Consider the following 16591-nt stretch of genomic DNA (forward strand, 5'->3'; position numbering starts at 1 on the left):
TTATATTAAGTGTGAATGTACATTGTTTGTGGAGAACATAAATAAAAGGTACTTAAATTGAATTAAGCAATTAATATACATGTATGTAAGTTGCATTAATTATATAACACTGATAAACATTTGTACATATACAATATTGTTATAAGTGAAGCTTAAGAAAATGATTAATTTACATCAAGCTACTCTGGTATGGGTGGGATGCTGGAGTTTATAGTATTACTGTGTGTCATTTAGAATTGAACAGTTAATGGCTGTGTGTGTGTGTGTGTGTGTGTGTGTGTGTGTGTGTGTATGTTTATATGTTAATTTATGTGCAAGCTTTGACAGTAATAGCTTGGTTATATCTAATTATAGGTCATTCCATTGACATTGTATTAATTACTTTGTTTTGAAGGCTGATATAACTTCATTAATATAAGGACAAATTGTAAGTTCCATTTGTGTGTTAAATGTTATGACAATCAATATTAAAATTCAAGAATGGGGAGCAGATAGAGAGATAAGATATTAAACAATGCTCACTTACCCCTGCCCCCACCCACCCAATCCCATACAAATAGTTGGCAACCATTAAAACAGTTTTACAGTTTCTATCCCTATTATTAGAATACAGAATATTTTTCTTTCTTTCTTTTTTTGACATTTGTGTTTGTTTTAAAGAACTGGGTGCAGGTCTGGTTGCACTTGAAATGCCCCAAACATTGCAGCTCCATTTTCTTTGTAGACTTTCAAACAAGCTAGTGAAAAGTTGAGAGAAAGGCACGAACAGACAAGAAAATCATGAATCACACTGTCGAGCGAAGTCTCGATAACACACCTGTTGACTAGTTCAGAAATACTAACACGTAATTGCCCACCGCCTGTATCTGGCTCTGATTGGTCACACGCCGGTGTCAACCTATAAATAATTTTCCCTTTTCTTCAGCATGTGTTCACCAGTTGTGTTTAAGTCTAAGCGTGTTTAAGTCGTAAGTTGGAGGGGCATTACTGGTAACAAAGCAGGAAGGGAAGCTGATAAATACAAAAACAGTTTTTTGAAAATACTTCGACTGGAAAGACAAGTGTGCTGGAGTTTATAAAAGATACACACACTTCTTCCGAATGTTTCTTGGTTTATGTCAGTTCTGACTTTGATTTTCCTGTTTCCTGAGTTGTGAGTTGAAGATTATTTGTAAACAATTGTTCTGACTTCCATTTTCCTGTTTCCTGAGTTGTCTGTTGAAGATTATTTGTAAATGTTCCGTTCAAAGTGAGGAACACTGACTTTGTGGTGTGTGTTTTTTATACTTGTGTATATTGAGATTATTTGTTGATTTACTGGGATAAACTGCTTTGATGTGCTTCAGTTCGTGGAAAGCAAGAGTTAAGAGTTTGAAGGTAAGCAGAGGTTGTCTTATGCTTAATTATAACTAGGGTTTTCCCTTGCATGTTTTAGTGTGGCACTTTACCATCCCTCCATAGTCTAGCACCATCATACTCTGATTAGCACCATGCTGTCCTGAGATTTTTAAAAGAGGCCTTTTTTTGGTGATTAATTTAAAAATGGCATTTATATAAATCACCTAGAAAATGTATAACTGACACATGCTCACTTGAGGATCAAATTGTTTTATATTGATTACCTCCCATAAACCCCCCAAAAAACAAAAACAACAACAAACAAATCCTAAAAAAAACAAAACAAAAACAAGCCCATTAGAAAATTGTATTTTAGGTCATCCAAATATTAAAATATTTTAGTTGGCAGGCACCCCCTATAATCCTTTAAATGGCTTGTCCCTTTTAAATGAGATATGTTAATGATTGATATCACTCGCATGCAAACCCAACACCTGCAGTTGCCCATGGCAATCAGAAGTGCCTAGGAGATTTCATGGAGGTTTTAATTCTTCAAAGCACTCTTCAAATTTTTTTGCTGTGGACTATATTCAATGTTTTTGTCACAGCATGTTTTGTGCTGTACATATATAAATTTTCTTAATTGCAGAGGTTGAAACCAAAAAGGCATGACAACAAATTTGTTTCTTTGTTTATTAATTCCTTCCCATCTTACATCGATAGTAAAATTTGTTTTGTTCAACATCACTACTAGAGTACATGGATTAAGTAATCAGCTGTTGGATGTCAAACATTTGACATAGAAGGTGGTTACAAGTGCCTCTTAACAATGCCAGTAACTACTCTCTAAGTGGTCAGACTAAGCCCACAGCTAAAAGTTGATGTGAAATGGCAGGTGTGGCACGGATAGCCAAAAGAGACAAACACCTGCTGCAGTTGGAGACAAGGACTGGGATGTGGAAGTAGACAGGGAAAGAAGTTGAAAGATAGGAAGAGCTGCCAGATCAGGAAGAAATGACATTGAAGTCAAAAGGAGAGACAATTTGAGAATTCTGACATATTGTCTTCAGAAAAGACATGTTACATTTTTTCCATTAGCAGCAAAGGATCTTTTACAACACTTTCTCACAGGCAGAACATTACATACCACATTACTTTGATATACCAGTCATGGTGGACAGTAAATAATGTTTGTTTTTGACGGGAGACCAGTCAAAATACACAGATTTATCTTAACTTGAACACGCCTCTCTATACATAACATACACTGTACGGGTTACAAATAAAACAACTTGACATTTTGCAGTGTTTGTTCTCTATCGGAACACTCGAATTTACAACATGCCTGGAGTTTTGCAATAAATGTTTAACATTTTTTGTGCTGACTACATGTAGGAGGTGACTCAGTTTTTCTATGGCTAAATGTATTTGGAACATATGGTAAGCAGTTTTCTTGTATGGAAGTGTAAAATTAAAATCATGTTAACTTGGATCTTCATGCTGTTCTCCCAAAATATGAAGTTAACTTGAGCCAACTGTATTATGAGGTCATGTCACTAAACTCTCAAATCATCTTAATATTCATGTAGTACAAAAATGATCAGTTATTAACAGCCAACTGTATTGAGACCATCTTACTACTCTCCCAAAATATGGCATAAAATTGATACATATTTAGCAGCCAACTCTATTAAAAGGTCACATTATTCTCTATAATAGTATAAAATTGACCTGTATTTGACATCAAACTGTATTACCAGTAATAGGTCACCTTGTTATTCTCCCAAACCATCTGTTATGGTATAAAGCTGGGGTTTAATTCACAAAGGTCTCTTAGGCTCTGTTTGACAACAAAGCATCCTCTTTGCAAGTCTTTTAGCATTGCGCTGCAAGATTGCAAAGTTGCAAGAGTTTAGTGAATTAGGCACCTGATCTGTAACACCCACCTGTATTTACAGACCACATTACAATTTTCCAAGGTTTAATTAAACCGTCCTTCACAAAATTGCTAAATGTATTTCATTATTAACTTGCCAGAAAGCTCTTAAGAAATTGCATGTCCTTGGTGTTGGGTAGATATGTGGTGCTACCATTTTGACTGTTGAGCTGATTAAAAGATTAATTTGACTACAGATTTCCTGACCAAATTCACCAGATTTCTAATGCTTTTCAGGTTCCAATTTAAACCCTGATTCTCCCTGATCATCTAATATAGTATAATTGACCTGTATTGCTTTAATACCACTCTGCTATTCCCTGAAAGCATATAATATGGAAAGTTGTTGTATGATTAACAAAGATATTTACTAGTAAATACTACTAATAAAGTTAGACTGGACAAGCAGCCACATATACTGTCTTCAGAAGTAAAGTCAAATAAAATGGTTTAATATTCACATTCTGGCCTGGAGCTTATAAAAGTTTTAGAGTCTAGACTTGAGACTCTAATAGAGTCTGAGACAATAATGCCATGACAACGCCATACACATTGTATGTGTGTGATGTCATTAAAGATAGAGTCTGGACTCTAAAAGTTTTATAAGCATGGGCCCAAAACAAGCTGTTGTAGTTCATGTCTGTCATAGATGCAGATTCTGACATGAGCTAGCCCTTCTAAGAAAACTTGGGGAGGAAAGAGATGAAGCTTGCTTACTGAGACAGACAAGCATAAGGCTATGTTTTGTTTTCTAATACTCCTTTAGATGTGTATGTATTGGTTGGAGGTTGGGGTGGGATGTAGCTCAGTGGTAGAGAATTCATCTGAGGTAGGATGGGCAAGATACTGTACTTAATCGTACTTAATGGACTCTGGTGTTTCCCCCATCGAAACCAGTGCCCCAATCAAGGTCATGATATGTAATATCTTTTTTCAAAAAAGTGCAACGTTTTATAAAGAAAGATCAATGTTGCTTTAATTATGTCAGCAGTGCACAGTGGTAGCGGGTTTTCTCTTTTACCGAAATACCCTTATGGCTATATGTTAAACACGAAATAACCATATGGGTAGCAGTTAAGATGTGCTGGGGTGCTGTTAAACTAATATTTCATTCCTTTTTCCTAGATGGCTGCTGAACAAATAATCCTTGTTGTCATGATCTAGTAAACTATGTAGCCCAGTGGTAAAGTGTTACCTTGATGCACGGTCAGTCTGGGATCAATCCCTGTCATTGGGCCTATATTGGGCTATTTCTCGCTCCAACCAGTGCACCACGACTGGTATATCAAAGGCCGTGATATGTGCTATACTGTCTGTGGGATGGTGCATATAAAAGATCCCTTGCTGCTAATCGAAAAAGAATAGCCAAAGAAGTGGCGACAGCAGGTTTCCTCTCTCAATATCTGTGTGGTCCTTAACTATATGTCCGATGCCATATAACCATAAATAAATGTGTTGAGAGTGTCGTTAAAACATTTCCTTCCTTCCTTCCAGGAGACTAGTGGGAATATTGGTGATATTCCCTCCAAGTTACATGTACAGCTGAATACAATTTCAATGTTAGAATAATGCCAAGTTATTTCCATTGCAACAGTTTTGCATCTTTTAAGTGTACCTCTCAGGCTCTGTATGATGGCTCCAATAATATTGTATCGTCTCCACAGTTCAAAGGTTTGAGGCTTTTGGGTCAAATCTGAAGTCCAGTCACTCAAAGAACCCCAAGGCCTTAATGTGTTTAGTATCATAAGTTAATAGATATAATCTCAAGTACCTGTGTGAGAATATGGTGTAAAAATCAAAAACCACTTCTGTTTGTGTTTGGACTTGGAACTCTATTAACGTACCTATATACCCCTGTTGTTTCCATCACGCCCATCACACACTTAGCCTCTGACTTCTGTAAATAACTGCATGTGACTCTTACTCAAATATATGTATGAATGTTTGGTTAATGACACCCAAGCATAAAAATACATATTGACTATTGGGTGTCACAAATGGTATATTCAAATATAATGCCAGTCTTCAACTATTTTTTGTTGTTGTAAATTCATATAAGATGTGATATTGTTATTATATCAACGAATTTAAAAAGCTGACTTTCATACTTCTAGGCTATTTCTCGCTTCATTCAGTGCACCATGGTATGTGCTATCCTGTCTGTGGGATGGTGCATATAAAAGATCCCTTGCTACTAATGAAAAAATGTAGACTGTCAAAATTACCTAATGTTTGACATCAAATAGCCGATGATTAATAAATCAATGTGCTCTAGTAGTGTCATTAAACAAAACAAACAAACTTCATACTTCTGTTAATAGATTTTATTAATACTCTTTGTCATTAAATGGCATGGGTATCAGTAAATATGTATTTGAAGAAAACAATACCCCCCCCCCCCCCCCCCCCAAAAAAAAAAAGAGAGAGAAAAAAACCCAACCCCAACCTTTCTCTGCCCCCAAAGAAAACTGTCCACCAAAAATGCCAATGAAAACTCAATATAAAAAAGAAGAAGAAAAAAGAGAGCAAATAATTAAAAATACATATTTTGTGACATTGATGGATTGGTGACATTAATGTAGTGACAAATGGTTCTGTGTTGCACTAGACCACAAATGTAGAAATTACATTAAGTAGTAATGTAAATCATGTTTAAAGGTATACACATCAACATTTTAGACTTCAGTGCTGCTGTTTATTTATGACACATTATCCACTCAGGTATTTTCATGCAATACGTATCATTCAACTGCTTTAAAGTTTCTGAAATCACAGTTGTACGTCTATGTGTATTTCATATATGCAGACATGTAATGAATGTTGATGGAGATCTACACTAAACACTTGATATACATTGTAGGTAGAGCAGCCTTCATTTCATTTCTTACATTTTCTTGTGTGTGCAGAATACTAGACTGGCTTACTCAGATAAAAGGCATCTTGACCTACATAGCAGGTGATGAATGTTGGATGTTAGTCTGTGTACACATAGGTAGAACAAATTGTGTGGCTCATTGGTAAGTTTGTTTTGTTTCTGGTCTACTGGTCAGCAGATGCTCCACCCGTCTGCTATTGTTAATGATCTGTATCATTGCTATATACTCCTATTATATTTTAAAAAGTGGTGTATCATTCTTTCTGTTCTAATTTTAAAAATGCTCATTGCATCAAGAAAGAAATGTTTTATTTAACGACGCACTCAACACATTTTATTTATGGTTATATGGAGTCAGACATATGGTTAAGGACCACACAGATTTTGAGAGGAAACCCGCTGTCGCCACTACATGGGCTACTCTTCCGATTAGCAGCAAGGGATCTTTTATTTGCGCTTCCCACAGGCAGGATAGCACAAACCATGGCCTTTGTTGAACCAGTTATGGATCACTGGTCGGTGCAAGTGGTTTACACCTACCCATTGAGCCTTGCGGAGCACTCACTCAGGGTTTGGAGTCAGTATCTAGATTAAAAATCCCATGCCTCGACTGGGATCCGAACCCAGTACCTACCAGCCTGTAGACCGATGGCCTGCCACGACGCCACCGAGGCCGGTTCATTGCATCAGTGCATGCTGATAGATACATTTGTTTTGTTATATATATATATTATTAATTGTGTTCATAAGTGTTTTTTAATTCATACCATAATAATTTATCACATTATTGAGACAAGTTTTTGTTTTGTTTTAAAGTGTTAAAATGTACATTTATAAAGAATAGAGATATTAATATGAAAACATGTAAAAGGGGTTATATCATAATAGCCAGCATTATTTATTAATTTTTGTTACAAAATGTAAAGATTATACTTTCAACAACATGCCCATAAAATATTACTACTAAATAATTTAATTTACTATCAGAATTTGTTTTTTAATTGGGAAACCTTTAAAGTATGACTGACATGCATGATGTCAAAATTATTATTGCACACATGTTTTTATCCAATAATTCTAAATTCTTGGAAGGTGAAAAACTGGATGTTGTTTTCATAGATAAGCAGCTAATTGGTTTTTTCTTTTCTATTTTAACTTAAATTATTGAGGAAGTTAAGGTTTACACCAAATGACACGATATTGATATTCTTGATTTAATTATTAAAAAATAATGTATGATCAGTTCATTTGTAGTTATTTGTTACAAATACATGTAAATGTAAACACAATGAATTACAACACCAGGAACTACAACTACGTGTATGATAATGTACCGTTAAAGAGTAAAATGTATTTACACAGTACAGCTACATGTATCTATAGGTGTTTTGTTTTACATAGCCGAACACACTTGTAAACATTAACCCATGTAGCAGTTAAACTGGAAAATCAATGGTTAACTTCCACCTTAGAAGAAGAAAATAGCCTCTGTGATTTCATTCTGTTTAAAAAAAAAAAAAAAGTTTCTTCCCTAGAGTTTGAAATATTACCACTCTTTACTTTGAGGGGTCCAAAAAGGGAAGCAACTCTCAATACACTGGTATTACACTACATGATATGGCATTCAGTTGTAGATGCAGGAATCAACCCTGTTTATACACCTTAATTATTAGAGTGGCCCCCCATCAACATTGCATAATCTTTTCTCATTCCAACTAATATTTTCATATACTTACCATTTGTGACACCCAATAGCCGATGTGTATTTTTGTGCTGGGGTGTCATTAAGCATTCATTCATCATCATGATTCCAACAAAATATAATAAAGAAAAAAATCACCTTCTTCTAATCAATTGACCCCTCTGTATGACGAGTTAACCATGTCCCCCGTCACACGTGATGCAAGGTTAGACAAACTTTCAATAATGGCTGCCGATTCGCATAGGCCGATTAAGTTTTTGCCTTAATTTATTTAGAAATATATTTGTTTAATTAAAAAGCCGACAAGAGGAGGAACATTTACGATGACAATGTGATTGATGGATTTCGGGAAAACTTCACTTTCAACACCATGTGATGTGTTTCGCATCGCATAGCTGTCACGACTTAACACATGTCAACAGAAGTATATGTTTACTATGATTATAATTCAGTTGGAGGAGACAATTATTTTAACGTTACACATTGAAAATGGCTTAATGGCGTCCAAGCAAAGTTGGGCCTGTGGTCTTTGAACTGCGAAATATGATTGGTCCAGCGTGGTTGTCAATCACGTCGTATGGAGGGGTCAATTCCATAGAACTAAATTTGTCACCTACAAGCTGCTGATTGGCTGATATTGCGTTAATATAGCTTTAAAGTGTTCTAACTTACATATGTCATACATGTGCTATTAATGTATTGTTAAACTCCTGTAAGGAACACTATGTCAAACAACCTGTTTATAAAGACCACCTTCTTTTACCTTCAAGTTCCCTTCATAAAGAGGTCAGTACATCTACACGTAGTTGCGGTTAACCAGTACACGTAGCGCCAGGGTAGTCGGTACACATGTGGTGTGAGAAATTTCGGACATTGTGAAAGAATTTTCTTCTAAGCCCGGCAGATTGCGACACAAGTGTGTGATGTTTGTTCTCTGGAGTGCGGATGAGACCACATGCTCGCACATCTAGACCTGCATCTGACTGATTGATATGAACACTAAAATTGCATCCTTCTTGAGCAACTGATCAAACAGAGAGTAAACCTGAAGTGTGCACAGATATCTGACGGGACCTTCATGTACCTGCCGGAAAGCTTCAAAAACAAATACAGTATTTGTTGAAGCAAACAAGCTTGGCTATACCCACTGACTTTGCTCATTAGTGTAGTTTGAGACTCCAGTGACATATTGGTTATCTTTTATTAATTGAAATTCAAAACTGTAAGTTAGCATGTGAATATGTTCATTCATGCAGCTTAAATTATATACAGTATCGGACTGTATCATGTTGTGAGGGCGGACGTAGCACAATGGTACAGCACTCGCTTGATGCGCAGTCGGTGTGGGATCGATCCCCGTCGGTGGGCCCATAGGGCTATTTTTCGTTCCAGCCAGTGCACCACAGCAGGTATATCAAAGGCTGTGGTATGTACTAACCTGTCTGTGGGATAGTGCATATAAAAGATCCCTTGCTGCTAATCAGAAAGAGTAGCTCATGAAGTGGCGACAGCGGGTTTTCTCTCTCAATATTTGTGTGGTCCTTAACCATATGTCTGACGCCTTATAACTGTAAATAAAATGTGTTGAGTGCATCGTTAAATAAAACATGTCTTTCTTTTTTCTTTCGTTGGTATTGATGTTTATTGTTAAAGATTGTTTTTATTTAGTGCCATGTTTAAGTGGAAGAGCTGAATGACTTATTGATAGAGCAGATTTTTGTGTCTGAGAGGTGCAGGGATTATTGCATCTCTGTGGGTCCCTAAATTCAGCCAGAGGGATGTGAATATTGACCCCCCTTTTTTGAAACAAATTACATGTCCCAGCCCTCTACATTGTGACCGATTAGACTATCGTTTCATACTATAAACAATAGAAAAAAGAAGAAAAAAAGAGTTTTATTTAATAACATACTCAACACATTTTATTTATGGTTATATGGCGTCAGACATGTGGTTAAGGATCACACAGATACTGAGAGAGGAAACCCACTGTTGCCTATAAAAATAGAAATATGTGCCATATGGCACCAAGATGGAAAAGTTAACACAGAGGACTGCATCCCCACTAATTTGAGGAACACATTTGTATTTTGAGGAACTTTGATAAAGTTTTTTTGTTTGTTTAATGACACCACTAGAACACATTGATTTATTAATCATGAGCTATTGGATGTCAAATTATTTGGTAATTTCTGTGTCTCAGTGGAAACTTCCTACAGTTTTCCATCAGCAACAAGGGATCTGTTATATGCATTTACCCACAGACACCGGCCTTGGTGGCGTCGTGGTTAGGCCATCGGTCTACAGGCTGGTAGGTACTGGGTTCGGATCACAGTCGAGGCATGGGATTTTTAATCCAGATACCGACTCCAAACCCTGAGTGAGTGCTCTGCAAGGCTCAATGGCTAGCTGTAAACCACTTGCACCGACCAGTGATCCATAACTGGTTCAACAAAGGCCATGGTTTGTGCTATCCAGCCTGTGGGAAGCGCAAATAAAAGACCCCTTGCTGCCTGTCATAAAGAGTAGCCTATGTGGTGACAGCCGGTTTCCTCTAAAAAACTGTCAGAATGACCATATGTTTGACCTCCCATAGCCGATGATAAGATAAAAAATCAATGTGCTCTAGTGGCGTCATTAAATAAAACAAACTTTACTTTTTACCCACAAACAAAACAGTACATCCCACAGCCTTTGATATACCAGTGACTTGTGGGGCACATGTTGCAATGGGGGAAAAAACCAAATCAGGGAAGGAAGGAAATGTTTTATTTAACGATGCAGTCAACACATTTTTATTTACGGTTATATGGCATTGGACATATGGTTAAGGACCACTCAGATATTGAGGGAGGAAACCTGCTGTCGCCACTTCATGGGCTACTCTTTTCAATTAGCAACAAGGGATCTTTTATATGCACCATCCCACAGTCATTCCCACAAAAGAGGCAGTGTTCATTAGTTCAGTGACTTTTCCATGCAGTTTTGTGGGGAGTGTTGAAATGGAATAAATTATGGTTTTACATATATACATTGTACCCATGTGACAGTTTTTATAACATTGATATGTAGATTGGACAGTGACAAACTTGCTTTACTGGTTTAAGTTGGAATATGAAAATATTTATTTAAATGGATCTGGAGAGTGGATTGTATACTTTCAATATTGTGGATGAATAATTTTAAGCACTTGATTAATGTTTTGATTTCATCGAATGTTGTATATATTGTATTAAGAATGTTAGTGGTTAAAACTGCATTCCTGAATGCTGAGATTTATTAATAGAGCAGGTAATTCAGTTCAGCTTGATAACAGGTGTTTTAACATCTCGGTAATTACTTTCACATCTGGAATGCTGGCTTTTATAAAAGAGTAACTTTTTTTTTCTTTCCTTTTTAAGTTGACTCGTCTAAGGATCACAATACTCTACATATACATTTAGTCAAGTGGAAACAGAGTGCGAAACTTGTATTGCCTGCGTTTATGTGCATCATTAATTTATAACACTGACAGTCAGTATTACAGGCAAAATGTTTAATACACAGTAATTATCACTGATACCAGACTTCAAGGTTTTAAATGTATGGAAAACACTTTTTTCTATTGTGCCCCCAGTGATCATCAGAATTAGGATGGTCTCATGCTTGACAGGTGGTCTTTAATCCAGTTTTAACTATCTGTTTTGCATAATATAATTACTGAAAGTTACAAAATTGTTCTCAGTTTCGTTTTCCTTTTTTTGTGTCTAGCTTTTTAAACATATCTCTTTTGTAATGTTTTTGTGACCACTTCTGTAATGCAGAGACAATCATTAATTGTTATTATGTACAAACGTATACACATGTATCTACTTCCTTGTTTGGAGTTGTGTATTTATCGTCTTAAAGAATGAAACTGAACATAACTAATGTATCCTGTAAGAATAGAGTGTCAGGTCCTGTTTCTGTAAAGTATGAACTTCATTTTCTTAATACATGTATGTGCGTCATACACCTGTTACATTATAGGTAGTAAAATGCTTTATTCACAACTGATTCCTCGAATTTTTATTGTGTTGGAGTATGGGAAACTGCCCTGTAAAGGCATGTGGTTTCCTTTTGTCCATGTATATATACAAACATTAAATGTATTTTATGTTTTGGACTTAATTTGGTAGCTTTTTTTGATCAAATAGTAATCAGATGTCGTTGGATATAAATACTTATTTGAGGGAAAAGAGCAGCTCATGTAACATATACTTTATAAACATGTATAGCTGTATGTGATGTTTGTATATATATATATACTAAAAATAAACAATAAAAATAAACAAAGTATTATTATTAGGTTGCAAAAATAAAGCTCATCAAAAAGATCAATTTGAGTTTTATTTTTAAAAATAGAAGCACTATTATTATTTTATTTTTTTCCAGCCATGTGTCAACCTTAAACCTTCCCTTCTTTTTCTTTCATTGGTTAAATAAACTTACATTTCGGTTTTAGAAAGGAAATGCCATTTTTTAATATCCTTTTAAAACCATCTGGCCACACTATAAACATTCTGAGATTTGTTTTTCTTTCCATTAATTAAATTTAACTTTCACTTTGCATTTTAGAAATGGAAGCGCCGTTTCTTCGTCCTCTTCAAGCCGTCTGGCAGCCTGCCTGGCCAGTATGAGCTGAATTACTACAACGATGACTTGTGCACCAAGAAGAAGGGAACCATAGACCTGGAACAGTGTGAGCAGATCATCGAGTCCCTCGATTCGGAGCAGTTCCCCTACCTGCTGGCCATCAAGACGATCTGCCGCGGCAAGGATCGAACCTACTTCCTGTCAGCAGATTCGGAAGAAGAAATGACAGCATGGGTGAGAAACCTGTGCAGCGTTTGTGAACTGAAACAAGAGGATACTCGTGAGTAGTCTGCGTGTATAATTTGTGTTTTCAAATTGTAGTTACAGGGCTAGCTCTGGGTGAGCAAACAATTTCGCCAAATTATCTATAAAACTTCAAAATTTGCAGAAACTGAATTATTTTCTAACAAAATATCAATTATTACATGTAATTTTTCTTGCCAAATTAAAATAAAATTTGCCAATAGTTTTTAAAATTCACAATTGGGGAATTTGCGAGTGTCAGAGATAGCCCTGAGTTATATGTATTAGAAGTTAGAAAGTAGAAGTTCAGGAGCATACATATGTAAGCTTGAGGGAGGGGGGGATGTTCAAACCATTCTGAGGCTGAAACATTTCATTTATAATGTAATATTAGGCTATTCATATAGGTGTCCAGAGAAAATGTAGACGAAAAGTGTCCACTGGATTTATATTTGAAAACCCCAATCCCAGGTGTAGACTTCTGAAGTTGTTCACATAAGACAGTTGATTTTTGTATTTACCTAGATAATAACATAATCACGAAATCATGTCAGAAATTTTTTAAATGTTGCTTTTGTATACATTGTATTGTTTTGTTGGAAATTTAAATGTTTTAATATTGTAGGTTTACACTTCTTACATTAAGGCCATGAATATATGTTGTGTATTCCCAAGTACACTTAATTATATTTGTATTTCTTTCTTTAAAAAATAAAATTCATCCCCAAGTAAAGTTCATTATCTTCCATTAAAAATGATATTCAAATTCAATGTTATCATTGTTTGTCATAACCAGTAAAGATAATTTGGTCCCCCCCCCCCCCCCCTTTAACTTAATAGTTATTCTACTTACACATTCATTTAACTTCTGATTCCAGCGACTGACATACCCGAGCCGAAGAAAAATGCTCCTGCCAGTGATACAGTGGTAACAGGGTCACAGAATGATACTCCAAATGGAAACGTGCAGTCGTCAGCATTGTCCCATCATATCACCACCACACAGCCGATGTCCATTAATAAATCACAGTCCATTTCTAAGCGAGTACTGCAGTCGCCAACAACACAGAAAACTCCACCTTCTTCGCCATCATACATCCCTGTATGGGAGTCTAATTCTGGTTCACAGAAAAAGAAGTCATCCCCATGTATTGAACGAAGCAACAGTATTGACAGTGTTCCAGAAGAAATGGCCCCGCCACCTCCCATGAAGGTGGGACTGCCTCACGGGAAGCATGATCACAACTCTGGTCATGACAGTGTGTTCACCTATGACTTTCCGCCCTCAAAAAGAACTGCTATTCCACAAGACTTGTATCAGGTTCCCCCGACAAGGACACTTGACAGCACGGATAGCAGGCAGTCTTCGTATGACGTGCCCCCTCACCTTGACCCACTAGACAGACCTACCCATGCTCCTTCTGTTACCACTGCCCAGGCCTACGACACGCCACCGCGAAGCGGTCGGTCTCTTCACAATGTCACGAAACAGCAGGCATATGACACCCCACCTAGTGTTCAGCAGCCTTATGACATTGCACCCCATGTCCCTCAGCCCTGCGACACCCCTCCACACGTTCAGCAGCAGGCATATGACACCCCACCCCACGTTCAGCAACCCCATTGCCAAAAATCTGCAAATACACCTCCACAAGCCCATAAAACAGTTTCATCACAAGAAGCGTACGATACGCCACCGCTCTGTGTGCCAAGAAGTAGCCCTAATGTCTGCAAATCCAGTGCTGTTGAAAGAAAGGGTATTGTTACTTTGCATGGACAGCAGACAAGTCCGCCAAACCTGCACGCTCAGTTAATGTACGATGTGGTACCGACACACAACGCAGATCAGAACCTGGTGCTTCCTCCTCAACGCCCTCCAAGACCGCACGTTCAGTCGGCCTACCAGAACATCCCTCATGGAAGCAAGCTGTTCGACAACACGGACCTCTCTGCTGTGCCAGCTGCACCGAAAGCTTTAGAGAAACCTCTGCAGCTGGACAGCTACGATATTCCTAAATCCAATACAGACGTGGCCAAAAGTGTTGACCTCAGTTCAGTGGCTCCCGCACCAAAGCCCTGTACGCCTGCAAACATTCATCCCTATATCAATGCTGCCTCGGGCGTGATGGACATTCGCCAGCCAGGATACATTGCAATGGATGGAGAACTGGAGGAGGTGTACACGGATATGTCCGTCTTGAGACTGCCTCCAGGTTCAGAGTTCGGACCTCCCCTTGAAACGTCTTACACAGACATGAAGCATCAGAATGGGGCGCCACCACTGTCGTGCAGAGCACCCAGACCTGTAACGTCTTCCAGTCTAAGGGCCATCACTGCTGCCAATCCAGGTTAGTAGTGGTAGGATGGTTTTCCCACATTAACTATTTACAGAGTTAGGGTGGTGTGCGTGTAGTGTGTATTTTATAGGTAAGCGACAGACATGAGGATGTCAAATAAACATCACTGTTAACTTCTTTCAGAAAAAATGTAACATAGTTGATATATGGGTTTTTTAAATGTAGCTTTTTGAATATAGCTAAGTTGTTTATGAATCATTTTCTCTACAACATGGTTCAAATTGCAGACAAAAATGAAAAGTCATTTTAATCTTTTTGAAGGCTATTTTGGTTTTGGATTCTGTTACATGTATGTGTATATATGTACAGTGAAACGTGTTTAAACCGGATCACATTGGAGACCTAATATTTATCCGATATAGACAGGATCCGGTGTTTAGAGGGTCACGTTTTAGAATTTAGAAAATCGGGACCTAGAAACTTGGCCAATTTTTGACAGGGTTTCTGTTTGTTCAGGGTCCGATTTAGACCGGTTTCACTGTATATATTTCTATGTTTTTATGATTGTTTTAAGGAAGTATTGTAGAAAACAGCTTGGGAAGAGAATAGTTCACCTATTTTGGTGTCAATTTCTTAAGGGTGTGGAGAGGAGTCATATTGGTTATTTTTAAGAAAGCTACTATAGTTCTACATGTTTGTGCTCAGTTACCAAAGAAACTTTTTTTTTTAATTTAACAGGGTTTTTTCACAAGTTACCATATTCAATGGCAGGTGTGTATACATGTACTATGTTTTACTGGTTAGCATTGCATTTTAGTGTACTACATGCATTTTGATGTGACAAGCTGACACTGTGTCCATGCATTGTATGTTTTGTTAGACCCACAGTCCTGTATTGAGTTTATTGTACATTTTGTTACCCACACAGTCCTGCATCAAGTTTATTATACATATTGTTACATCCACAGTCCTGCATCGAGTTTATTATACATTTTGTTAGACCCACAGTCCTGTATTGAGTTTATTATACATTTTGTTACCCACACAGTCCTGCATCAAGTTTATTATACATATTGTTACATCCACAGTCCTGCATCGAGTTTATTATACATTTTGTTAGACCCACAGTCCTGCATTGAGTTTATTGTACATTTTGTTAGACCCACAGTCCTGCATTAAGTTTATTACACCCACAGTCTTGCATCGAGTTATTGTACATTTTGTTAGACCCAGTCCTGCATCAAGTTTATTGTACATATTGTTAGACCCACAGTCCTGCATCAAGTTTATTGTACATATTGTTACACCCACAGTCCTGCATTGAGTTAATTTTACATTTTGTTACACCCCCAGTCCTGCATTGAGTTTATGGTACATTTTATTAGACCCACAATCCTGCATTGAGTTTATGGTACATTTTATTAGACCCACAGTCCTGCATCAAGTTTATTGTACATTTTGTTAGACCCACAGACCTGCATCAAATTTATTGTACATTTTGTTAGACCCACTGTCCTGCATTGAATTTATTGTACATTTTGTTAAACCCACAGTCCTGCATCAAATTTATTGTACATTTTGTTAGA

The 16591-nt window shown here is 37.1% G+C and overlaps 1 protein-coding gene across 3 annotated transcripts in view; it reads left to right on the plus strand.

The window, feature by feature from the left end:
- LOC121374166 (GRB2-associated-binding protein 1-like) overlaps nt 1–16591 on the plus strand; it is a 48195-nt gene that overhangs the window by 17232 nt on the left and 14372 nt on the right. Inside the window, exons 1-4 of one of the 3 annotated variants that reach the window (XM_041501135.1) lie at nt 1006–1377; nt 12448–12745; nt 13587–15056; nt 15744–15776. In XM_041501135.1, coding sequence (XP_041357069.1) covers nt 1336–1377; nt 12448–12745; nt 13587–15056; nt 15744–15776 — 1843 coding nt within the window. In that variant the 5' untranslated portion in view covers nt 1006–1335. Of the gene's footprint in view, nt 1–1005; nt 1378–12447; nt 12746–13586; nt 15057–15743; nt 15777–16591 lie in introns of those variants that run through there. The other 2 variants (XM_041501133.1, XM_041501134.1) reach the window with 2 other exon arrangements.

This window comes from Gigantopelta aegis, chromosome 6, assembly GCF_016097555.1.
Source record: "Gigantopelta aegis isolate Gae_Host chromosome 6, Gae_host_genome, whole genome shotgun sequence".
Lineage (NCBI taxonomy): Eukaryota > Metazoa > Mollusca > Gastropoda > Neomphalida > Peltospiridae > Gigantopelta > Gigantopelta aegis.